Raw genomic sequence first — 24,368 nt, 5'->3', positions numbered from 1 at the left:
TCCTATTTTACCCAAGACAGTAATAATGGCTTACACGTGAAGGTTGTTTTAAATTGACCAGTGTGCTTTGCATATACTTTTCTATTTTTTTTTTTCAGTACTGGGGATTGAACTCGGAACCTCATACTTGCCAGGCAGGCGGTGGAACCACTGAGCTAAATCCAAGGCTTTTCTATCTAATTTTTAGAACAATTTTGTATAGTAGACAAGGTTGTCCTAATTCTAAAAGCAAGAAATTTGAGGTGTTGGGCAGTTTTACCCAAATACATCTAGAAAGCAAAAATAATGAGACTTGAACCCAGTTCACCAATCTCCTAGGTCATTGCTCTCTTAGGTACATTGTTATTCTTATTGTTCCAAATTAAGAGACACTTTAAGCATAACAAGCCTTTATCTTGCTTCTCTAGCAGTCATGAAGCATCTGCGGTTTGAGCCTTCTGTAGTCTGCAGAATTAATGAAGTCTGAAAAGTACCCTTGTCTTGCCACAACCTTTCATTTTAAACAATGGTGTTCAAGTTTCATAGATAGTGATACCAATTTATTCAACAAGGACCTAATAAATGTGCAGTAATATTACCAATATATAAAACACATTAGACGAATGTTTAAATTATGTCTACCAAAATGTTTTATTTCCTTAAATAAAACAAAGACTTTCAGGAAGAGAATGCAAATAAAAGGAAACATGTATTTTTCATCAATGCAGAGAGCTTTACCTACATTTGATTTTCATTTTATTTTGCCAACAATCCTTTGATGAGGGTGTTGCTGCCAAGAAAGAAAAATTTGCTTAGGTCCAGGTCATAATAGCTAATGAGAGGTAGAACTAGAATTTTAATTCAAGAAGTTTGACTTGAGAAGTTTTACTATTATTGCATACTCTGTTTACAAATAATTATATAAGTAAGTCAGTTGACTTTAGGATATTTAAAAAGATTTAGTAAACAAAAACAAAAAATTGTTACATGGGCTTTTATCGTACAACATCTGGGTAGAAGTTAGCCTGGTGTCTCTAGGAGCATATTTGGTTAATGAATTCATGATTAGTTTGTGCATTCTGATGCCCATCTTAGTTTAGCACATTTTCTATTTTCTTCTTTAAGAAGAAAGGAATATTTTAGTAGAATAGAGGTCACAAAAGAATAGGAAGAGTAATATGGTGAGTTAAAGGTTGTAGAGTATCAAAATATGCTTAGATGAAGGAATTAGTTCTAATCTTCTATAGCACAGTAGGTTATATATACCCTAAAATAATCTATTATACATTTCCAAATAACTACAAAAGAGTTACAAGATTCCCACTACATACAAATGATAATATTTGAGGAGATAGAGATGCTAATTACCGTGATTTTATCATTATACCTTGTTTACATGAATTGAATATAATACCATTATGACTCAATAATAAATGTAAATATTACATGTTGGTTAAAAAAGAAAGTAATATCTCAAATAGAAGAATATTTTGAAATATAAAAAACTTATGACATTTGGCATCAGCTACATCTTATTTTTCTCATCAGGTCAACCTGAGAATGACGATCTAGTCAGTGTTTTATTTGTCTACTAAAATCTTCTTATTGCAAAAGCACTTGTGTGAACTAATAAGAACTGATGTACCTGCAGCATCCTGAGCATTACCATTTCTATAAGCTCCAGCCTTTTTGCCAGGAGCCCAAGGCAGTTCCTCAGTGTCCTGTGATGTCTTCTTTTCTGTTGGATTTGTGAGGCAATCTCCAAAGACAGGTCTATCTGATGACTGTCTTTCTCATGAAGGCGTAGCTGTCATTCAAGTAGAAACCATCAAGAATATGAGACATCACACAAATGCTTGTTCAATTCAATTAACACTGAATAAGGGGGTCAGTGAAGTAGCACAGGCCAACACTAAAATCTGAGTAATTCTTAAACATGTCCTACCACAGCTGTGAAGATTAAGCCTTTTAACCCCTCCACCCTTCCCTATTTACAAAGACTTTGTTTCCATTTTTCATTTTCTCATATTTCTCATCCCTTCTTTCCTTACCAAGATATATTATGTAAAGGTACAAATTTCCAATGATGAATGTCATTATATTTTATACCTAAAATGTACCAATAAAATAAAATAATAAATAAAACAAATGTGTTGGAAAGATAAAAAAAGTTTAAGCCTTTTAAAGCTTATTCTTCCTTTATTTTTTAGTAGATAAAAACATGTGACAGAATATTTACTATCTTGCTAATGTTCATTGAAGTTGTGTAAAACTTGATATGAGCACCAGGAGCCAGTATACTATGTGCACTGCTGTTATTTATTCTGTAGTTGTTCCAGAGGAAGTTGCTTTGGAAACAAACCAAGACTACATTTTTCAAAGAATATCAAATATTGAAAAATAACTAGCAGATACCCAAAGGGGAATGCACTTAAGAAGGAAAACATTTCAGAAACGAATTTTTCTAGAGAAAATAATCACAAAACAAAAATGCAACCAAAAGAAGCAGCCGGTCTTTTCTCTACTGCTAGATTAGACTCTAATCATATCTATAAATTGATAGTGAAACCAAATACATATATATGTGAAATGACTAATTTGTATATAATCAGTCATGTAGCATCACATTAACGCAACTCTTAATTATACTCTGATACATGTAAAAGGCACCATTTTGAAATTGAAGTGTAGACTCAATAGGTATACTATACAGGTTAGAAATTAGCACTTACTTGTTTTTTGACCTTCAGTGAGTTATTTAATTTCTATATGTCTGAATTTCCTCCTATCTAAAATGTATGTAACAATATATTGTGTTGTATAGCTATTTTGAGAAATCAACTAAATTAATATATACAAATCCCTACATATCAGGCATTTAAAGTAGTGTATGTAATCAATAAATGTTAAGTAATTTTTTGTAAAACAAGCAGAATTCTCTTTCATTTTGTAGAGCACTCAAAACTTAGCATTTTTCAATAATCATTAAAGGGAGGTGTTCCTTTGTGTAAATACATGATGAAACACCAAAACTTCAGTTATTATTCTAGGCAAAGAAATATTCTACCTGGTCACCTTGAAAGTTAAGAACACCTTACATGTACAGTGTAGAGTGTAGATTTGTTTGACAAATCTTTCTCAATTCCTTTTTATTCATAAGCTCCCTTCTTCCCACTGAAAGATGAATTAAAAAGTCATTTCAGTGTCATCTTGAAATCATCCTGGTATAGACACATACCTTATTTATTAATATGCCACCTACTCTCAGAGAAGTCTTTCTGTGATAGATGAATATTTGCAAGTTTCATTATATTCCATATTTCTCTTAATGTTGCCTCATTTTTCTTTCTTTGTATAACTTTATTTAAATTTTTAAGGTTCAGTACTGTACTTCTATTTAAGCTTTATTTTTCCTTTCCACAAGAATTGAAGTTTGAAAGAATTTATATTACAGAATAATTACAACCTATCTTAATAGCGAATGTTTATTGGATATTCATTACATGTCCTCTCTCTCTATGTATGTGTATATATATATATATATATATATATATATGTGAGTGTGCATCTCTATATCTGTCTATTGACATCTGTGAGAGATAGGTCACATACATATGTGTATATCTATGTAGCATATATATGTATACATCATGTACATGTATATAATCTTTTGATTAACTTTAAATCTCACATTGGCTGAGAAAGTATTATGTCTTTTACAAATGAAGTAGAAAAGCAGAGAGCTTAAATAACCCAATTTCAGGTTTCTCTGGAAAAATATATGGAGATTGGATAGAAAGTTTGATAGATAGATGGATAGTTAAGTAGATAAATTTATTTAAGAAATTAGTTGTGATGAAAATCACATAATATCTGGTAGGCTATAAGGGTGGAAATTATCATTAGGAGGTGATGTTATATAGTCTTATGACAGAATTTCTTCCTTTTCAGAGAAACTCATTTTGTTCTTAAACTCCTTTATGATGCAAGGTTTGTTCACATCACTGAGAGAATCTTTATTTAAAATTAACTGATTATAGATTAACTACATGTATTTTGGGGGTGGGGAGATTTTAGCTATACCTACAGGAAGCCATCACAGCAATACCTACTTCTGTCCTGTATTTGGTTTAATAACTAGATACTGTAACTTAGCCAGGTTGACATGTAAAACTAACCAACACAGGAATTTATGTAAGATCATAGAGCATTGGTAGAGAAAGGATTCACTCCAAAGTCTGTCTGGTGACAAAGACCCTACTCCAGGTCACCCCACATCACTTAATTCTGCCGGAAAGTCTGTGAAGAGAGCTTCCTTACAGTCCTGGGGGAAGCTATTTGGGAATCTGCAGTGTGGCTGAGTAGGCTGTAGGGTGATCTCATCATAATTACCCTGTCCAGTTCCTGGTTCCTTCATCCTCCTCTAAAGTCAAGATCCATAGGTCAGAACATCTGTCCAGTGCCCCTTAAACATTTGAAGGAAAGGCTCTGACCCAGAAAACATCAACCCGTTATAGTGACAAGTGCAGAATGGAGCAAAAGAATAGGAAACTTAGTGGTCTTGGTCAGTCTCTTAATTCAAGTGAAAAAAAAGAAAGAAATTTAAATTTTACCCATGCATATTTTTTTCTTGTGAAACAATTCTTATAGGAGAAAAAAATCATTTTTATTGGTAGAGTGTTTATGTTCAATAAGTGTGTCTTGTACTCCTTTAGATAACAGGTATTTGGGGAGAAAGGTATAATTAGAATATAGAAATATAAAGCTACCTCTCTGCCTTAACCATAACATGCAGTAAAAAGGTTCACATTAGAAAATTATTAGCAAAGGGTTGGTACTGGAAGCCACAAATGCTAATGAGTTAAAACAGGGAGAATGTGCACAGTAAACGGATTGGGGATTGATAAAGGAAGAATTTGTGCCTTATGCCTGTGAAACTTTTGTCTAACATATTTTTTATCTGCTAAACAATATTTGTTTATCACATTACCTTGAGATTGTGTGACACTTTAGATTAGTTTTCTTCTTCTTTAGTGTTTTAAAATGAAAATGAAGTGGTATGGAATGTATGCCATCTCTAACATATAGAACAAGGAGATGGGAAATTTAGATATTTATTTAAATCTTACTATGTCACATATGTACATATTTTTTATTGATTGAGGGTAGTGTAAACATAATTTTCTAATAACTTTCAGGAGAAATTTCATTGTCATCAGAGAATCTTCTGTACATATTCCAATATTTCCAAAAACTTCAACATGCTTTCTAAAAGAATCATATAAACCACTACACATGTGTGTAATAGTGTCTATGTTCCTACTACAGTAGGAATATTCCCTAAGAAATATTCCCTTACATCAGAAAATAAAGAAAGTTTTATGCTCAGTTTATGTATGAAGCCAAGGCAAAGACAAATCAATTGACTTGACCTAAATTTCCAAGATAATGTAATTTTTAAAGCAAAAGTCTTAAAATAATCTATGAACAGATCTTTCGGCAGGGAGATATGGAAGGCGCTGGACAAGAAAGAAAAATGTTCAGTTTAATTTGAAGGGGCCTAGTGTTTTTGTTTTGTTTCATTTTTTGCTGCTTACAAACAACTGCAAGAAACTTCAGGTTTCAGATCAAATATGAGACCTAGCTTATTTTGTGACAAAAGTCATCCTTCAGCCATGATTAATAAATACTGTATATGGCTATCAGCAACTACATTTAATTGTAAAATAAATTCTACTTCTCTATAATGAGCCATTGGTGTTTTGAGTTTGGGAAAGTAAATAAAATTATAATACATGTTTTCCTTGTATTTATAGAACTGAAATGAAGTATTTCTCCATTTTCCTAGGATGAGGTGATTACTACAGTATTTGTGTCATTTATTCTTTGGAAATAATTTGAATGTGCTATTTAGTTTTTCTTTAAAACTTTGATAATGGGCCAGAGATGTAACTCAGTGGCGCCACACCTGCCTGGCAAGCATGAGGTCCTGTGTTCGATCCCCAGTACCAAAAAAAAAAAAATTGATAGTGTTCCCTAAATATATAACTGATAAATGCATGTTATAGAATGGTTGGAAAATAAACATGAAACATCCATAATCCCACCTCCAAAAATAAATTGTATTCAGATTATTATGTATACTGTGCCAATCTTTTAAAAATATTTGAATAATAGTATATATAGTTTTGTTATCTTGCTAATTCACTTAACACATTTTGACTATAATATGCCATCATATTTTTCAAATGTTCATTTTAATGATAGTGTTTTGTTTCGTTGTCTTTTTTCTTCATGAAAATAAAATTTATTCATTCAGTTAAAATTCTGGTATTTACTCATCCTCCTGTTTTTGCATAGATAACTGAGCTATGCAACTGATCTATGCTGCAAAACCATGAACATTAAACCTGTATTTAAATGTCTTTGTGTTTCCTTAGAATAGATTAAAAATATTTTTGTAAATTTAACATCAATGGGTATTTCTACCAAAAGAGTGAGAGAAATTCTGTTCTTACCATTACTGTAGAGATTTTCTTAAATTTCATATTTTTAACAGGAAAATTGTTTGTTTTCTGAAATTTGTATTTCTTTTTTCACTAATGGGGCTAAATTTTTATTGCTTATAAACTGCATTTTCCTTCTCCTGATTACATTATCCTTTATGTATTCATTGGAAAGTCAATAGGTTTATTATTCATGTTGAGAAACTTTGTATAGTAAAGGCATTTTTTGTTAAAATATTTTTCTGTTTAATCATTTGCCCTTTAATTAATTTATAATATTTTGAAATATAGAAGTGGCTGAAGTTTTGTGGTAAATTGCATTTTTTCTTTAGATATTTTTCTTTGAGATTTTTTCTTCCATTTTTTGGAATGATCTTCCTTATTCATTCAGGTAGATGAAATCTATCCTTTTTTTCAGTATTTGTTTTAAATTAAAAAAATATTTAGCACTTTAATATACCTCAAACTTAATTTTCACTGATGATATAAGGAAATAATAAAATCTGATTTTTCCTTTAACATTGTATACTAGGTATATACAAAATTTATCTCTGTATATGTATATATTAATGTGATTTACAATGTGCACTTAGCTATATATTAAGGATGTACTGTAAAGTCTGTTAGATTGTGTTATGTACATTTTATGTGAATTGCTCACAGATATTTTTCTATTAGAACCATATCATTTCAAAAATCATTTCTGTTTTATTTTTATATTTATTCTAATATCTAGTTGGAAAAGCCATAGCTAATGATATTTTATAAACTTTATCAAATAGGTTTGCCAGAACCCAAAAGAGACCCTATCTTCCAAGGCCTGACACAAGACCAGGGGTTTTACACATCCAAAGACTTTTTGCCACTTGTAGCAAAAAGCAGTAAAGCAGGTAAAATATGTTACCTTCTTTTCTTAACATTGTCTATGTTGTTTCATGTATTATAAATTTATATTACATTCAAGATTAGGAGGACATTGATCACATCTCAGATAGATACTTGAGTAGATTGGACCAACAAGTTTTCTAAAAAGACTGACATTACAAGTTGCCAGAATTATGTTTGTTCAGTCTCACAAGAAAGCATCATGATAAGGAATTTTTATGATATATATATTTCATCATAAAAATAAATTCAAATAAAAAGACTTTAGTGAATACTGGGAGATATTCTTGAATGAAACTGTCGGATCTTCATTTTGGGAACTATTTTAAAACAGGATGAATCTTCATCTATCTTACATAATTTTTGTCTATGCAACAGAAAGATCAAGATCTCTATTGGAGCGTTAATTTTATGAAGATAAAGTAAAATACATTGATAGATATTCTATTAATTCATATGCTCAGAGAAAATAATCTAAAGATGAGACTTTGTTAGGTTTTGCTTTGTCTAAAGTCATTGTCTTAGTTATAGAGGCTGGAGTATTTTTTTTAATAGAATCTGGAGCCTCTAAATGTGTGTTTTTGAAGAATTCTGATACACAGCTATTCCTACATCCAATTACATGTGGAAATTATTAAAACTTAAATTTTCTCTCAAACTTTAAAAAGACAAGAAGTTGACAGCTAAAGATACATGCCATCTTCACTTTCCTCCTCCCCAGAGTACTAGATACTTATGCATTTGCCAGCGTTTCATAGGAGAGTCGAAGTGCATGGAGTATATGTGAATCACAGAGTGCCAATTGTCTAATTCTAAATACAAACTCTTCCAAGCAAAATGATTACACTTACTGAGATTACAAGCCTATCTATGGAGTCATTTTAAAAATTATAGTAATTTATTTTAGCAACAGTTTTATTTAATCTGATAATATGGTACTGTTACATAGAGAATACCTCCATTTCCCTTTTATACAAAGTTCTTCATGTGGACATCAAAATTTCATATAGGTGCTTAAGAAATGGACACTTAGAAAGTCATATTTCTTTATTGCCCAATTTTACTGACAAAGCCAAAGAAAAGCAGTAGAAGTGAGAAAGCTTTATTTTAGCTTTTGCAAGAAAATAATGCTCAGAAACTCTTCAGTTATGTAAGGACACTTTCTCAAAATGTTAATTTTAAAAGTTTATTACATATATATGTAGTAGAAGTGTAGCTTAGAAATTGTGTAATATATAAATAAAATATTTTAATGAAATGTTGAAATTATTAACCCAGATCATGAGAATCACTTTTTCTTCTAAAACATAGAAATGAATGACATAAAGGTAAAATATTTATCACAACTTTCACAAAGATAATTTTAATAGGTTCATTCCAGTTTATTATGACCTAAAAAGGTCTTCAAATGTAGCTAACCTTCTAGAAGAAGAAAAGAAGCTAAAGGTACTGACTATGAAATTACATATATGAGCATATTTTTAAAATGAGAATAAAACTGTCTTTCAATGAAGCAGAATAATTTGATAGTGACACTCCATCCTGGAAAACTGCAAGATGCAATTTTACACTGCTTTGAGTACAAGTATCTTTTGAGCTGTCATGCAGAAATGGTTTCTCTACTTGAAAATGGGGTTTTCCTTTCATCATTCAGGAATGTGCGCCTGTCACTCTCCATTGCCATCGATACGGGGAGCAGTGATTGTACTCGGAGCTGGAGACACTGCCTTTGACTGTGCCACATCCGCTCTACGTTGTGGAGCCCGCCGCGTGTCCATCGTCTTCAGAAAAGGCTTTGTTAATATCAGAGCTGTCCCCGAAGAGGTAAAATGGAGCTTTCAGGAAATATGGATTTGTAGTCCTGCAGATTTTTGTAAGCAGTCCTCTCATTTAAATAATTAGACTGTTTTTGAAATTGTCAAAGGCAAATTTTTGAAATTTCAGGACAAGAAGTTTTTTTTTTTTTAATTCAGACCTTCTGTGTAAAAGAAAATGTATAATATTGAGTTGGACAAAATGAGATGTTTACTTTAGTCAAAAAGTGCATTTTTGTTTAGGATTAATATTTTTGAAATATATTCCATGTAAGTAGTAACAATTGAATATGCTAAGTCTTCCACATCCTAAACAATAGGTGTTTTTCACAAAACATACAGAAATTAAAAGAATGTCATAAAGACATTTGAGATTTTCCATGAGTCAAATTTACATCATGGAAATTTATATAGATAATATATCACCTCGTATACATAGTGCAATAATGTATGTATAAGAATGTTTGTAGGGCCGGGGATTTAGCTCAGTGGTTCCACCGCCTGCTCCGCAAGCACAAGGACCCGAGTTCAATCCCTGGTACCAAAAAAAAAAAAAAAAAAGAATGTTTGTATATAATGTATCTGTATCTACCTCTGTACAGACTTTGGTCATATAGTAAATTTAATCTACTGTGCAGCAAATATAATATGATTACTGTATATATTTAAAGCATTCTAATATGAGCATTATTCAGATTCAATAATTAGTTAAGTTAGTAAAAATAATTTACAATCATTTCATTCTGGTGACTGCTGTTAGGTGAGGCATCACCCAAGCTGGTTAGATGTTCCATGGACCTCTCAAATTTTACTGCTTCAGAGAAAGATAATGCCTTATAAAGGATATTAGTTCTGTGAACAAGAACAAAATGTATTTATAGAAAGATAAATTACTCATTTTATTCAAATTGGTATTATGATTTGATTTGGTTTAGAATGCCTGTGAACTTGTTTGGAGCCTCTACACCAGGCAAGAATTACAAGTACAGTCAATAGGTAATTTGTCACATGTAGATTAATCACATTACAAATTAATTTCACTAAATTATCAGAGCCATCACTGGTTCATGGCTGAGTTTCAAATATCATTTTTATTCCCTGAATTTTTTTCCATCTAGTCTACCCTTTTAGGCTTTCCAAAAAACCTCCATCGTGGTCTTATAGTCATAGGAATTTCTTCCCCTGGCATGCATTTTTAGGCTTTAATGAGTACAGGCATGTCATTGTATAAAAAAAGAAAACAGCCATATTTGAATTAGGTGACTTGCTGAAATTAAAAGAAGAGAGTAATGAATTTTATATCTTTATATCTCTGTGCAAAGCACTAGACCTGGAAAAGAATAAGTAGTTGTAAAATATGTTTTGAACTAAATACTTTAAATCTTGTTCATCTGATTTCTGTGTCAGAAAAATTTTCATTACAAAAGTCTGATCTTTGAGGGTTGGAAGTGGAAGATACTTTGGCAATATCAATTTATTTCATTCTTCATACCACAGTTATCTTCTACTAGCAAAGGGAACTAGAATTGAATGGTAGCTGTTACTTCTGACTTACATTGAAGATACAAAAACTGCAACTGGATAATTACTTAAGAAAAGAGAAGTAGTTGCTTATATATTTATTCACCCTACATTGATTGGCTACCTGTTAGTAGTAGCCACTAATGTAGTAGCCATTATTTTAGGTAATTTTATTAATATTTCATAGAATTTTGTAACCTCATGGACTTTCTGCTTAGGGAAGACACCCAAATGAATTGTCACATTAACAGTATATTGAAAGTTAATTAGTTCTTTGATGATCTGTATTAATGTGGAAGTAAAATGTGTGTGTGTGTGTGTGTGTGTATGTGTGTGTGTGTGTGTGTATTGGGGTGGAAAAACATGGCAAAAGAAAGTAGGCATCCAAGGAAAAGCACATTATAGGTCTAGCTAACTGCATTCACCCTTAAGTGAGAAATGTATGAATAGGGGGAAAGTCAGTATGGTTCAACACTGGGAGAAAGGAGTATGTTGCAGATTGTGATAAATTTTGGAGGTGTTTTATCATGCCTTTAGTTCCCTTATGTTCTCAGTAAAAGAGGAAACCATGAGACTGTTTTGAGGTAGGATTCACCAAGAGCTGAGTTAAATTTTAAGATCAGTACTCCCTAGTGTTTTGACTATGGAAGGTACAGTAGTGTCAGAAGTAAGGAGACTAGTTAGCAGCCCATTAAAAAGCTGGTCGGTGTGACTGGATTGCTGGAAAGAAAGGGTCGGAGTCTTGGCATAACTTCGTGGAATTGGAGAGCTCAGTGGGCTGAATAGCTGCTAACAAAGTGCTGGGAAGACAACATGAGTGAGTTGTTGGTGTAACAGATTGCCTGCATATAGCAGAACTTCTGTAGAACTCAAGTTGATCTGTGTCTTAATTAAAACCAAAGGAACAAATGCTTGAATGTTTCTTATTAATAGTTTACAAGAAAGAGAACTTTTTCTGTTTTTAAAACTACTTGACCTTGACATCTGTGACATTAAAGGCCATAATCACCTATCTTCATCACTTTTATGTTCTCTTTTGCTTATCAGAGTGAGTGCCATATATAAAGTTCAACAAATAATTGTAGAATTAATGTTTTCTGTAAAGAATAAGCATCCAGATCTTCTGGTATTCACTTTACAGTTTAGACAAATGGTACATATGTAGACCTTGATGATTCACTTGCTAATTTTAGATAAAACAGAAGGAATATTAAATAATGCATAATCTGAGTGGCCAAATATTTCCAGCCTGTATCGGCTGGTATTTAATTTTTTTAGGAGTACAGATTTCCAGTGTTTGTAGAGCTTGCACTATTAATGTTATAAACATTACTTGGCTTTGTAATCCTTCAAATAGGGTCCAGTATAATAATTCAGTGCTTAACACTCATGAAACTAATAATTCAAAAGTATGGAATTCAAAAATCATGTATCTGCTTCAAAATACACATTTTGAGAAGTTACGTTCTGAGTCACTTTCTTGGGGAGTACTAGAGATCAGACCCACAGCCTCAGATATATTAGGCAAGAACTCTTCCACTGAGCCATATTCCCTGTGCTTTTTAAATTTCATTTTGAGACAATGTCTTGCTATGTTTCCCAAGCTGAACTTGAATTTGTAATCCTCCTGTGTTAACCTCTAAGTACTTGGGATTATAGGCATGTGCCAGTATGCCCAGCTAATGTAAGGCATATTTTAACCAATATGAACAATTTAATATTGTACCCAATTCCTTTATATTTCTCTAGTTTCTTCTATGCTTTGTTCTCTAAACACATACATGCTTCACCCACACTTGGTTTCTCTAAAATTAATGAAGAATGAGGAACAGGGACATCTAGAGTTTTTTCTCAAATATGTATATTGTTCAACTCTCTTGGAATCTTGGGAAGAATTTGAAAATAAAATGATTTGCCCATTAGTAAATTACCTCACCATTAGGCAAGTCACTATGTATATATCTAAAACTATCATATTCTTATTCTTAGACAGAAGAAAATAAAGAACAATAAAATTTTTCTTAAGCTTTAGTAACAGGACTTACTCCAGAGGCCAGGTACACTCAGCATGGAATAGTTTGAGCCTACTATGTGTTTCACAGTTAGGAACCAAGAACAATGTGACTGGATCCAGTAATGTTTTAATATACAAAAAGAGGCACAGCCCGACAAACCTTGAAGTGATCAAACATCTTGTTTCTCTAATTCAGAGGTTTTCAAATTTCATTGCTTGGTAAGCACAGACTGCTGGCCCTGTCTTCACAGTTTCTGGTTCAGTAGGTCTGGGTGGGCTTGAAAATTTGCATTTTTAACAAGTTCCCTGATGGTGCTGAGGCTGCTTGTCCACTGCTTTAATGTATCATCAACTTAACTTCAAGCTGTCTAATTAGAGTCATAAGCAGTGTGCTGTTCAGAGGCATTTTCCATCTTAGTTAAGAAAGCATTAATGCTAAAGGATATATGCTTGATGAAATGAAGATAGGGAGGCATCATCAGCATCTTGATGCAATTCTGATTCCAAATGTCTTCCAGGCTCCCTTGTGGCCTCACACACATGCTAAATAGGATGCTACTGACAAACTAGTGCTTCTCAGCTGTGGGTCCTCAGGGAAACCAGCCAATCATTCAGCACTATCCTCTAAGAAGATGAGGGAAAATCTGCTAATAATTCCCTCCAGTACTTTCTGCAAGCTTAAATAAGTGAGATTAAATTTCACAGGATAACAGAATCCTCCAAAATGCTGGTATTAAAAGCTGTTGACAGATCAGATAGAACTGCAAGAATGCTTTAGGCGATAGGGAATCCCTAAAAGGAGCCAGGAAGGTCAGGACTCAATAGACCCACCTGAGTTAATAAATTTAAAGGATAAGGATGAAAAAAAGGTTGTTGTTCTCATTAATTATTACTGAGAAGGATAAACTAGTTTTCAGAGCCTCCACACAAAGAATATTTCAAGAATCTAGTGTACACATATTCAGTTTATGAAAAGCAGAAAAACATGATAGATTTTTAATTCTGCTGTATCTTAATGGGGTCTGTGTTATTCCCTGGAGCTCTCCTTTATTTGTTTGACAACATGGTAACTGATTTAACTTAGATATACCTGTTTACAGATATTTTAGCTATTCAGAAGGTCAATTGTCTTTATAATTAGTGCAACTTTATTATTTATATTATATAAATAAACATTACAGATTATTCGGTCTGTTAGTTAATATTTCCTTTGTCTGATAATGTGACTCTGAAATAATACATTTCCCTGTGAAAGAATGTGCCTTTTCATGGAATCCTTCTGGCACCATACAGCGTGCCCCATAATAGATAATTTTGTGGATGAACTCTAGGCCTCCTCCTTATAATATTAGATAACAATGTTCAAGATACATTCATAAGAGGCTCTATCAACTCTATCTTGCTGGCTAAACATGCATTTTTCTACAAGAAACTGATGCTTCCTAGATTTTACTTAATTACGAGAAACATGAGTCTGGGACTATTTGCAGAAAATAACATCTATAAGCTGACAAGTTTAATTTTCCTTACTAAGGGTGATGCCTATAGTAGCTCTTCACCATTTGGCACCTGCACATCATTTGTGTCGCTCTCCTGCATGGAAAGTGGTCACAGACATGTTAGTATGTGTGGCTGAAGTCACTGAAAATAAATAAATACACACAATCACTCCCAGGCAAAGACAATTAACTAACTGTAGTTAGGGACTCCTCTGGTACTCCTCTAATAGGTATAACTTTCATAGATTATTATGGCATTCCAAGAATCTGTATGTGGTTAACTTTTTGAAAGTTGTGAAAATTCAGTATATTATGAAAAGATAGAATGAAATGGTCAAAATGGAATAACTAAAAGTTTTAACATTTGATTCAGGTATATTTATTCTGAGTATGCCAATCTACAAAACTTGTGCTATAAGTAAATGCTTTTTAACATTTCTTCTATTTCCCAAGTTTTATGTTTTTAGTATCCAGAGAAATGTATGTGAATGATACGAAATTTAGCAAGGGCGTCTCTGACCTTTCATGGAATGACAACTCTGTACTGAATATTTTAGCAGTATCTATAAATATCACACTTGAAACAAGTTGCAATTAGTATACTCCCAGTTAATTGATGAGTTGAACTCTACATGATTCAAACATGGATACTGGAGAAACTGACAGGTGAAGTTGTCAGAATTCTGTAGTGCATGTGATAATTCAGATGGTGAGTGGGAAAAACAAGACTGCAAGTAGGCTAGGAGACAATAAAAGTTGTGTCTATTCAAGATTGTGTATTTTTAAATTTATTAAAACTAATTCATAATTTTGGGGGGTTTGTTGCATGTTGTTGCAGAATATATTTAGAGCTGAAAACAATTTACCTTTAAAAAAGTTTGCCAATTTTCTTTCATATACTATATAAAACTCTATATATCGATCTCTCTCTCTATATATATACATAACATGAATCTATATATGTGTATAGCTATGTCAAGTTTTAGTAGATAATGATGATCATTACTGCTGAATATTAACTTGTATGTGGAAGTTAGATGCTCTATTCCCTGTTATAGAATTCATTTCAGCTCTCCAATATCTTCTTTTCATGTCCTAAAAATGAAAATTTTAAAAAGTAATTTATTAAATACACTTTAACTTATTAAATATACATGTTGGTCAATGTGTACCATACAAAAGATAAAAAGAAAGAAAACAAACTTGAATTAACATAAAAATACCTGTCTTTTTTTAAAAAGTAAGTTGTTTTCTTTTCAAAAGGTGAATCTTCAAGTTCTGCTCAAAGTGTCATTTTCTTTTTGAAGGATTCCTTAGTTCCTATTGAATTAAATCTCTCTTTTGAGATTTTATGGCTCTTTATGCTTCCTACTACTATAGTGTTTATCATGTAGGGTAGCTATTACATTGTACTTATTCCACAAATTAAAATCCAAGTTAATTCAGTGGATTGACTCTTTCAAATTAGTATCTGATTCAAAGCATACAGTACTCTCTGATTTAGTACAGCAGTTCAGAACCATATGTTGAATAAACAAATATATTGAGGGCATTGAAAACCTTGCAGGAAGATTTGAATAAGAAATATTAAAAATGTATAACATATATTCAAATATATTTCTGATAACTTTTACACAAATTTTAAAATTTTTAAATTTTAACTGTTAAAATTGCCATTTTATCCCATTATAATATCAAATTAATATTAAATGTAGATTAAAAAATTAATTATCATGATCTCTAGTCTCATAGTTGTGAACTAAAATCAAAACAAAAAAGAATATATCACTGAGCAATATATTAAAAAGTAAAAAATTAATAAAAGGGTATTAAAGTCAGAAAAGATTTTTATGTTGCAGAAGAAAACAGGATGCTGATTTGTATGGAATGTGTATATCGAAGCATTTCAGAATTGAATTGATGCTACCAAGACACCAGCACATCGTGTGAGATATCCCAGCAGCAGTCAGCAACACTTGACTACAGCAAAACCTAAGACGAGGAGAACTAAGAGCTGGTCCTGTTTAAGAAAATGTGATGCATCGTAAATGAATAATGTTTAAAAATATTCTTTTCTTGTTGGAAGAGTTGTGTTTTGTGATAACTGTGCAGAGGCATTTTGAAGCCTCTGAAGTATCCCCTCCCGTGCATTTCTGAGTGCAGCTCAACAGTGCCAGAATACAGTTAGTCAGGAATCAGTAAGGAATAATTGTATTTACACCATTCATAGCACAGCTCTCACTTGCAGAAATGTTTCTTTATGTTCAAAATTCTTCAATTTTAAAGAATTTAAAGTGAAAGAGACCATGAGTGAAACTGATAAGTCCATACCAGGTACTGATTTCATCAAATTTTTTTTTTCCCAATTAGAAGAACAGTTGCGCATTTGGCTTGTATATTCCGTGGACTAATAAGATACCAAAATTGTTATGTATTCTACTACTCACTGTAAATATGTATACTAAATATTATAAAATATTTTTAAAACTTTAGTATTGTGAAATAAAACTTATATGAATTAAAGAAAGTACTTTGGTTCAAATTTTATTAATAATTTCAAGGATACAGGTAAACATAAGCTGTAAGTAAAACAAAGGAAGTGCAAGACCACCAACAGGTCTCATCTTGTGTCAGGATTTTCTCTTAGATTAATGTGTGGTCTCTAACCATAGCTCCATCACTCATATAGAGAAAGCTGTTTCAATTATGAAAGATTTCCAGTTTATACTTGGTAACAGTTTAAACGGTTCATGGCAGAGCTCCTTGCCTTGAGCTTTCTAATTGTTTTGCCATAGCAATCCTAAATTGTCAGGTAAATGCTGCCAAAAGCATCCTATAGGTAAGGTCTCTCCCACTTACAAATGCCAATGGCTTGTTTATCAGCAGAATGTTCACAAGAGATTTAACTAAGTCACATTCACTCTTTACTTCCTCCATACACTTTTCTTCTTCAAAAGGAAAAAATAGATTCCATATCAGAACTTGCTTGTAAGTAGATCCTTTCTTTATGAAATCTGGTTTTAGCCAAAAGCCCTGCTAAGTCCTTTCATCAAGAACTTTTCACGATTTCTTTAAAAGAAAAATATTTTATTAGTACATGTTAGCAGTAAATAATGATTATATCATCATGTAATATAGTAATTCTTTCTATTTTTATCCCCCCCCCCATCCATCTCTTGGTCCCCTGCACTTTTGCAAAATATCTATCTCTGTGTTTCCTTATTATCTTTTCTTATGCTTTTAAATTTATTTATATTTTGGGCTTCTGATATTAAAAAATTATGTCATATGCAAGCTTGTTTTTCTGATTTATTTCACAACATTATTGTCTCAAGGTGCCTCCATTTTCCTACAGATGAATAGTTGATCCTTCTTTATGGCTGAGTAGTATTTCATTGAATAACACTTTACCCTGACTAACTATTCACCCTTGGTAGCTCATAGTTAAGAGTTTAATTCCCAGTACACCGTGGGCTAGTAAGAATTAATAACTCAGATTATTTTTGGAATTAATAAATTAGAAATTACAAAAATCAGGCAAAAGGATTAAATTTATTGGCTAAATTTACCTAATGCAATTCTTTCTGAAGACAGGTCAGACCAATCAGTCATCACCTTGGGGATTTTGTAGAAAATGAGGAAATTATTCGGATACCGAAGGTGATCAGATGGAATTGAGAGTAGGAGGTTCTCGCTAAACTGATTTAGCATGTTTCCTGCTAAATCTGAATTTCACAAGAAAGTGCACAGATGGGACTAAGAGAAGGTTCAGGAACCCAACTAAAGTTTGGTCAAGTGCAGAATTTTGTCATATGTTATCATAATGAACATAATTGCTGATTTTCTGCCTATGAGTTTTTTAAGGCCGGATTTTTTTTTTATGAACTGTAATACCTAATACTGTTTTTGTGCACAATAAGTACATAATAAATATTTGCTTAAATTTATGTATAGATAGTACTGTGTACCTATAAATGTTTGCAGTATATCCAATAATATAATAGTAGTGAAATATTTTCCAGGATTATCACTGGCCAAAAAAGACTACCCAACAATTTTGAATCCAAATAGCTTTTAAAATCTTTGAGTTCTCAGAGAATGTATAAATTTTTGTATGTACTGCTACTGGAGGATAATCTTTATAAAGAACATTGTTTCTTCATGCTGCCTCTTAAACTTTCGCATATTAGAATTTATTCTAGAATTTAATGTATGCTGGTTTTAAATTCTGCTCATTATAGTTTATAACCTATGCTTTACTTTGCCTATATGCAATCTAAAAATGAGTTGACATCATGCTTTTAATTATAGTAAATTAAGTTGTTTCATAATTTCTACAGTATGATGCCTGTAATATTAATCAGACCAAATCATCACATTACATAAAGTTAATCAATAAAATGATGATCATTATTGCATGCTATGGCACACTATTTTTATTTCACTTAGCATCAACCATATATCTTTCTTGAATGTAGAGGAGAAAATAAAATCTGAGAGAAATGTTTTTTGTCACTTTCTTCGTACTATGTGAAAATAAAATGACAAACTGATTTATTGAACCTAAAAAAATGGAGACTTACAGCAGAAGCTGTAAGTTATTCTCTTAAATAATTACTGTGGAGATAAGGAAGAAGACTTGAATATCTGCTTTATGTACTGGTTGCCCCTTGTAAGAAAAGGATACATATGTCAACAAAAGTATTCACACACCAAATTCACAGAGTTACTGATTGTTAGTGATGACTGACAAATTTTAGAAATGAAATGACACCAACAGTTACTTAGTACAAAGGGCTTGTTAATTTGAATAGTGAAATATTAAGGCTCTCTGCATGTGGTTAGACCATTCATCAATCTATTTCATTATTTTATGATTGCAGTGCAACTTGTAACTGAGGAGGAAAAACAGTTTGTTGGTTATTTATTTATTTATTTATTTTGGTACTGGGGATTGAACTCAGGCCCTTATGCTTTGTGAGGCAGGTGGTGGCACCACTGAGCTAAATCCCTGGCCCAGTTTGTTCTTTATATTTAACCTGTTAACATATGATGATTTGGCCAGGTGTGTTGGCACATATCTGAAGTCCCTGCATTGTGGGATGCTGAGTCTGGTGTATTCAGAGTTCAAGTCTAGAATGCGCAATTTAGTGATTAAATAAGACTCTATTTAAAAGAAACTTATGATCAGCCCAGGTAGCATGCCTATTACTTTCATTGGTATGAGTGTTTAGTAGATAATTCATTCAATATATAACTAATTGGTTGTCTTTTCATTAATTTGTATAACCTATGTGTTTTTAAAATAGGTTATTATTCATCTTGGTAAACAAATCTTTATTCAAGGTCTACTATGTGCCAGCCGTTTTGGTAGACACAGAAGGTGGATAGATTATGCCCTATTTTGATGCTCCCTGTGTTGCATATTGATCAGCATATATTTCTGTTTACTTGAAGTCTGTCTGAAAGTTCATTTGCTTGTACTTATCAATTATTGACCATTGCAAAACTTATCCTGCACATTAGAGATAGAAAGTTTAATAAGATAGATTTTCTATACTTAGGAGTATTGTGAAGGTGTTTACTATTTAACAAAGAAACTGTTTTTGCCTTGAGACGATGTGTTCTGTGTTTTTATTCTCTAGTTTGTGGACTAGTACTTTCTTTGTTCCAGACTTACCCTTCCTCTGGATTCAAGTAGTCTATTAACGCATTTACAATATTAGGTTTGTAAATCTATGCCTTAATTACTGCATTTCATCATTCTAGGGTACATTTGCCCAGGGAAACTTGAATTTCCTGTTCCCACTGGCGACAGCCTTTGTCCAGCCAAATTTTTTTTTTTACCTTTAACTGAATCCTTTCCTGTTCCATTTCGCTGTTTGAATTTCAGCAACTAGAATCACCAAATCTCGGCCTTTGATTTACTGCATACTGCAGTTGTTGTCCATCGCCAAAATGAAAAACATATAGAATATGGGTTTAGCCAAATTAGGGTTATAGTTAAGATTGTCATCTCTTTATGTATCTTTTTTCTCTCTGAGCCCCAGGTCTGCTTCTGTAAAAATGAAATTCAGAAGCCAGGCATGGTGACACATACCTGTAATTACAGCTACTTGGAAAACTGAGACAGGAGAATTGCAAGTTTAAGGCTAACCTGGGAAATTTAGCAAGACCCCATCTTGAAGTAAAAATTAAAGGGGTGAGGATGTAGCTAAGTGGTAAAGAGCTTGCCTCGCATGTGTGAGGCTCTGGGTTTAATATCTAGTACCTTCCCCAAAAATTCAAGTTGGGTACCCCTTATTTGAAAAGCTTAGGATGTGGATTTTGAATTGTTTCATATTTTTGATTTTTAAAAATTCAGAATATTTGCTTATACATAGTGAGATATCTTAGCAGTGTGACCCAAATCTATAGTCTATACATGAAATTCATTTATGTTGCATACATAGCATGAAGTTAAATTTTAAAATATTGTTTTTTAGTGGGCCTATGTCTTGACTGCTGCTAGTCACATGAGGTCGTGTGTGGAATTTTTCACTTGAAGCCTCATGCCAGTCGTCAAAAAAGTTTTGGATTTTGCAGCATGTTGATTTCACATTTTTAGATTAGGGAAACTCAACTTGTAATGCTTCTTCACATGCATGGATTTGAGACAGGGTGGCAGATAGAAGAGTACCTGCAGCTTGAGGTTAAATTCTGATCATGATTGTGCATGGTTTCATGTTTGACTTTTGTGCCACAACATAACACCAAGTTGGTTTAAAATTGAATATTTTTTTCTATAAATAATATTTATGTCACAATACATCTTCTGTGTGAAGATGAGAAATTACATGTAAAGCACTTAACAGAATATCTGGTATCAATATTTGTTATAATTATTTTTTTCTCATTAGATTTATTAAATATTGAACATCAACTCCTATGTAGTACACAAAGAAATGTTCAAAGACTATTTCACTTTACAGATTTCTTCACCTGTCCTGTATTCTCATTATCCTAATTTTTCCTGTTTTCTAAAATAATCTTATCGTGATCTTAGTATCTGTTTTCTCAATATAATAGTAATACTTTCCAATAAATGTGTTCAAATAATGTCTTTCTTTCCTTTATACATATCCTCTTCCTTAAAAATGGAAAATGTACTTATGTAATAACAAAAATGACTGGAGCAAATGGTGCAATTTATATAGGCTGCTCAGTAGTCTAATTCTACATATTTCAGAGAGTAGAGAGTGTTCTAAAGTGTCCAAAGCAAAGATTCAGAATTCTCTGTGTGGGGCCAGGGCTCATAAGGCTCAGCTTCTATGTACTGTCAGATAGTTGGCAGGAAAGTTCATATTTAAATAAAACATCAACCTTGGTGCATTAGAAAAATGAAATGTAAGCTGAGAAAATTTAAAATCCAATTTCTTTATGTCCATGACTGTAAAAATATTTTAATACCTCAAAAGACAAAACCCATGTTAAGAACATATTCAGGCATTAAATCAGTAGTAATTTTTACTTTACAGTTTTAAAGTTTTCTTTTAGTTAGTAGTGTCTAATTTTTCTTTCCAAATTTAGTACCAAATGTGCCAAAGTGTATGAGATTTTCTGTGTATAATAATAGGTGCTAAGTATTAATAGATAAGAAAGGTAGAATAACACAAAACAGATCTTAAATAAATCTGTGACACACTGGAAAATGTGTAGCATAGTTCTGTATTTTATTTATACCTTTCACAGAAAACAGTACTATTATAAATACACATGGTGTATTGATTTATTCAAACCGTAAACATTTGGCATTGTTATTCAATCAAGTGTGGCATTATCATCAAAATTTAGCATCACTTGACATTTTGAAACATAATAAACTTGTTTATGTTGATGAGTTAAAAGGTGCTGCATTGCTGATATGTAACAAAAATGATACAGAGAAAACTTATCTTACATACTAGTACCTTATTTATTTTGTAATTTAAATTATTTAAGGAATGGTTTGCCTTCCAGAATCCATACATTTTTTATGGGAAATTCAAAAGGTGCCTAAGGTTTGTCTTTGTCCTTTAATTTTTTGACCCATGTTACTGGGCCACTTTTCTCCAGAAATCACATTCCTGTTGCTAAATGGTATTGAATACTTTGAGAATGATTGAGAAAAAGAATTCAGAGAATAGCAACTATGAATAACTAGCTTTTATTTGTGACTTCTCTGGGCTAAGATCTATTTTAGGCAGTTTACATTTCTGAATTGTTTAAAATAGCATCTCATACCAATTTATTTAGGTGATGTTATCCCCATTTTATATACAAGGAACCTACCTCAAATAATAAAAGCAGGTTTAAAAACCTGATTCAATTCCACTCATATCTTATGTCTGTGTCTACCCAGTGAGCTGTATTAGATACTCTGTTTTCTATATTTTACTACCACATCCCACATATCCAGTATTCTTGCTATTATTAATCTGTTAATTATAAATAATGAAAAGAGAACCTACATAGAATAACTGTGCATGTAACCCAATTATTAAGTCTTTAAAGGAAATATGTTTTAAAAGTCTAAATGAGATACAGACTGAAATGCTTCAAGTTGATATGTAGTACAGGCTAGAGTTTCCAAATTGTGTATTTTATATTCTCTACCCACATTAGTAGTCTTTGTTGTTTTTTGGTATTGTTTTTCCCAATCACACCCTCCCTTATAATTTTAATACTATAGATATACCATACATTTGTTTATGTACTGTAGATCTTTAGGGAAACATTTTTTGACATGAAGAAAGCATGCTATAGACCACTGGAAACTGTAATCAGTTGTAGTCTAAGAAAACAGCGGTTCACAATGTGTTGCTGCTGGACCAGGAACATTGCACAACTAGAAACTTGTTAGACATGCAAAACCCAATTCTTCTCCCAAATCCACGTAATTTGAAACTCTAGGATTGGGCCCATTCAGTCTGTTTTACCAAACCCTCCAGATGATTCTGATGTGTACCAAAGAAGGAATCATTTGCTGAGAGATAAGTCCACCATCACACAAGCTTCTTTATGTCTCAGTTTTTCCATCTTGATTTACCTCAGGTAATTCTTGATTTGACATCTCACACATACAACCTTTTCAACCTCTCTCCTCCAAGGGTCTACTGAGCATCCACCTGGCTTCTACATACTAATTCAGATTGCATTTACAGAAGCCTGAGTTTGCCCAAAAACAATGAGTGCAAAATAATCAAATAAACAAATTTTGACATTCTGTGTAAATAAGCATTCTTTTCTGGGTGTGAAAAACAGGGTATCCCTATTTTATGGAAGAAGGAAGTACTATAGAAGAGATAGGAAAGAAGCAGAAATTTGTCAGAAAGAGCATGCTTGTTTCTCTTTCTTAAAATTTTCAATTATAATTTTAATTTCTGTGCTTTTATAACAGAAAGTATATTTTTTTTATTTCTTAGTTTCACAAAGTTTCTCTAGTCTTTTCTCCTACCTTCTATTCTAATCATGTACTTGTACAGATTGGCTCATTCACTTTATTCACTTTTTCCAATTTAGATATACAAACACTGTTAATAAACAGAACTATTTATTTTTATATGCAGTTTAATTAAAAATGGAGCTAAATCTTCAGAAATAAAAGCATAAGGAGACCAAGCTAAAATATCACACATCACGAAGTGGAGGGCATGCTGTACCTAAAACTTGACAAATACGTTATGATGCAATGATCTATAAACTTCCATGTCACAGTTCCAATTCAAGATCCTCTGAAATCAGTAATTTACAAATTGAATTTACAAGAATTTACAAAAAGCCGATAACTGAAACTCAACTTTGGTTAAAGATAAAGTTCATGTTGATTTCCACATGTGTTAGCTGGTACAATGGAATTAAGAACCAAATAGTGTACAGAATAGAACCATTTTAATTTTTTTCTGCTTTGTTTAGATGGAGCTTGCTAAAGAAGAAAAGTGTGAATTTTTGCCTTTCTTATCCCCGAAGAAGGTTATAATAAAAGGTGGAAGAATTGTGGCAATGCAATTTATTCGGACAGAGCAAGATGAAACTGGAAAATGGAATGAAGATGAAGATCAGATAGTCTGCCTGAAAGCTGACGTGGTCATCAGTGCCTTTGGTTCTGTTCTGAGTGATCCTACAGGTACAG

General features: G+C 32.3%; 1 protein-coding gene across 7 annotated transcripts in view; it reads left to right on the top strand.

The window, feature by feature from the left end:
- Dpyd (dihydropyrimidine dehydrogenase) overlaps positions 1-24,368 on the top strand; it is a 901,729-nt gene that overhangs the window by 344,612 nt on the left and 532,749 nt on the right. For all 7 annotated transcript variants that reach the window (XM_087212682.1, XM_087212683.1, XM_087212680.1 and 4 more), the window contains 3 exons: positions 7,268-7,375; positions 9,025-9,194; positions 24,152-24,362. In XM_087212682.1, the coding sequence (XP_087068808.1) occupies positions 7,268-7,375; positions 9,025-9,194; positions 24,152-24,362 (489 nt within the window). The remainder of the gene's footprint in view (positions 1-7,267; positions 7,376-9,024; positions 9,195-24,151; positions 24,363-24,368) is intronic.

This window comes from Heterocephalus glaber, unplaced genomic scaffold (assembly GCF_053883595.1).
Source record: "Heterocephalus glaber isolate CG9 unplaced genomic scaffold, H.glaber_assembly_v1.0 deba00001442, whole genome shotgun sequence".
In the NCBI taxonomy this organism is placed as follows: domain Eukaryota; kingdom Metazoa; phylum Chordata; class Mammalia; order Rodentia; family Bathyergidae; genus Heterocephalus; species Heterocephalus glaber.
Note: the sequence above shows the minus strand (reverse complement) of the source record. Positions and strands in the feature narration are given on the sequence as shown.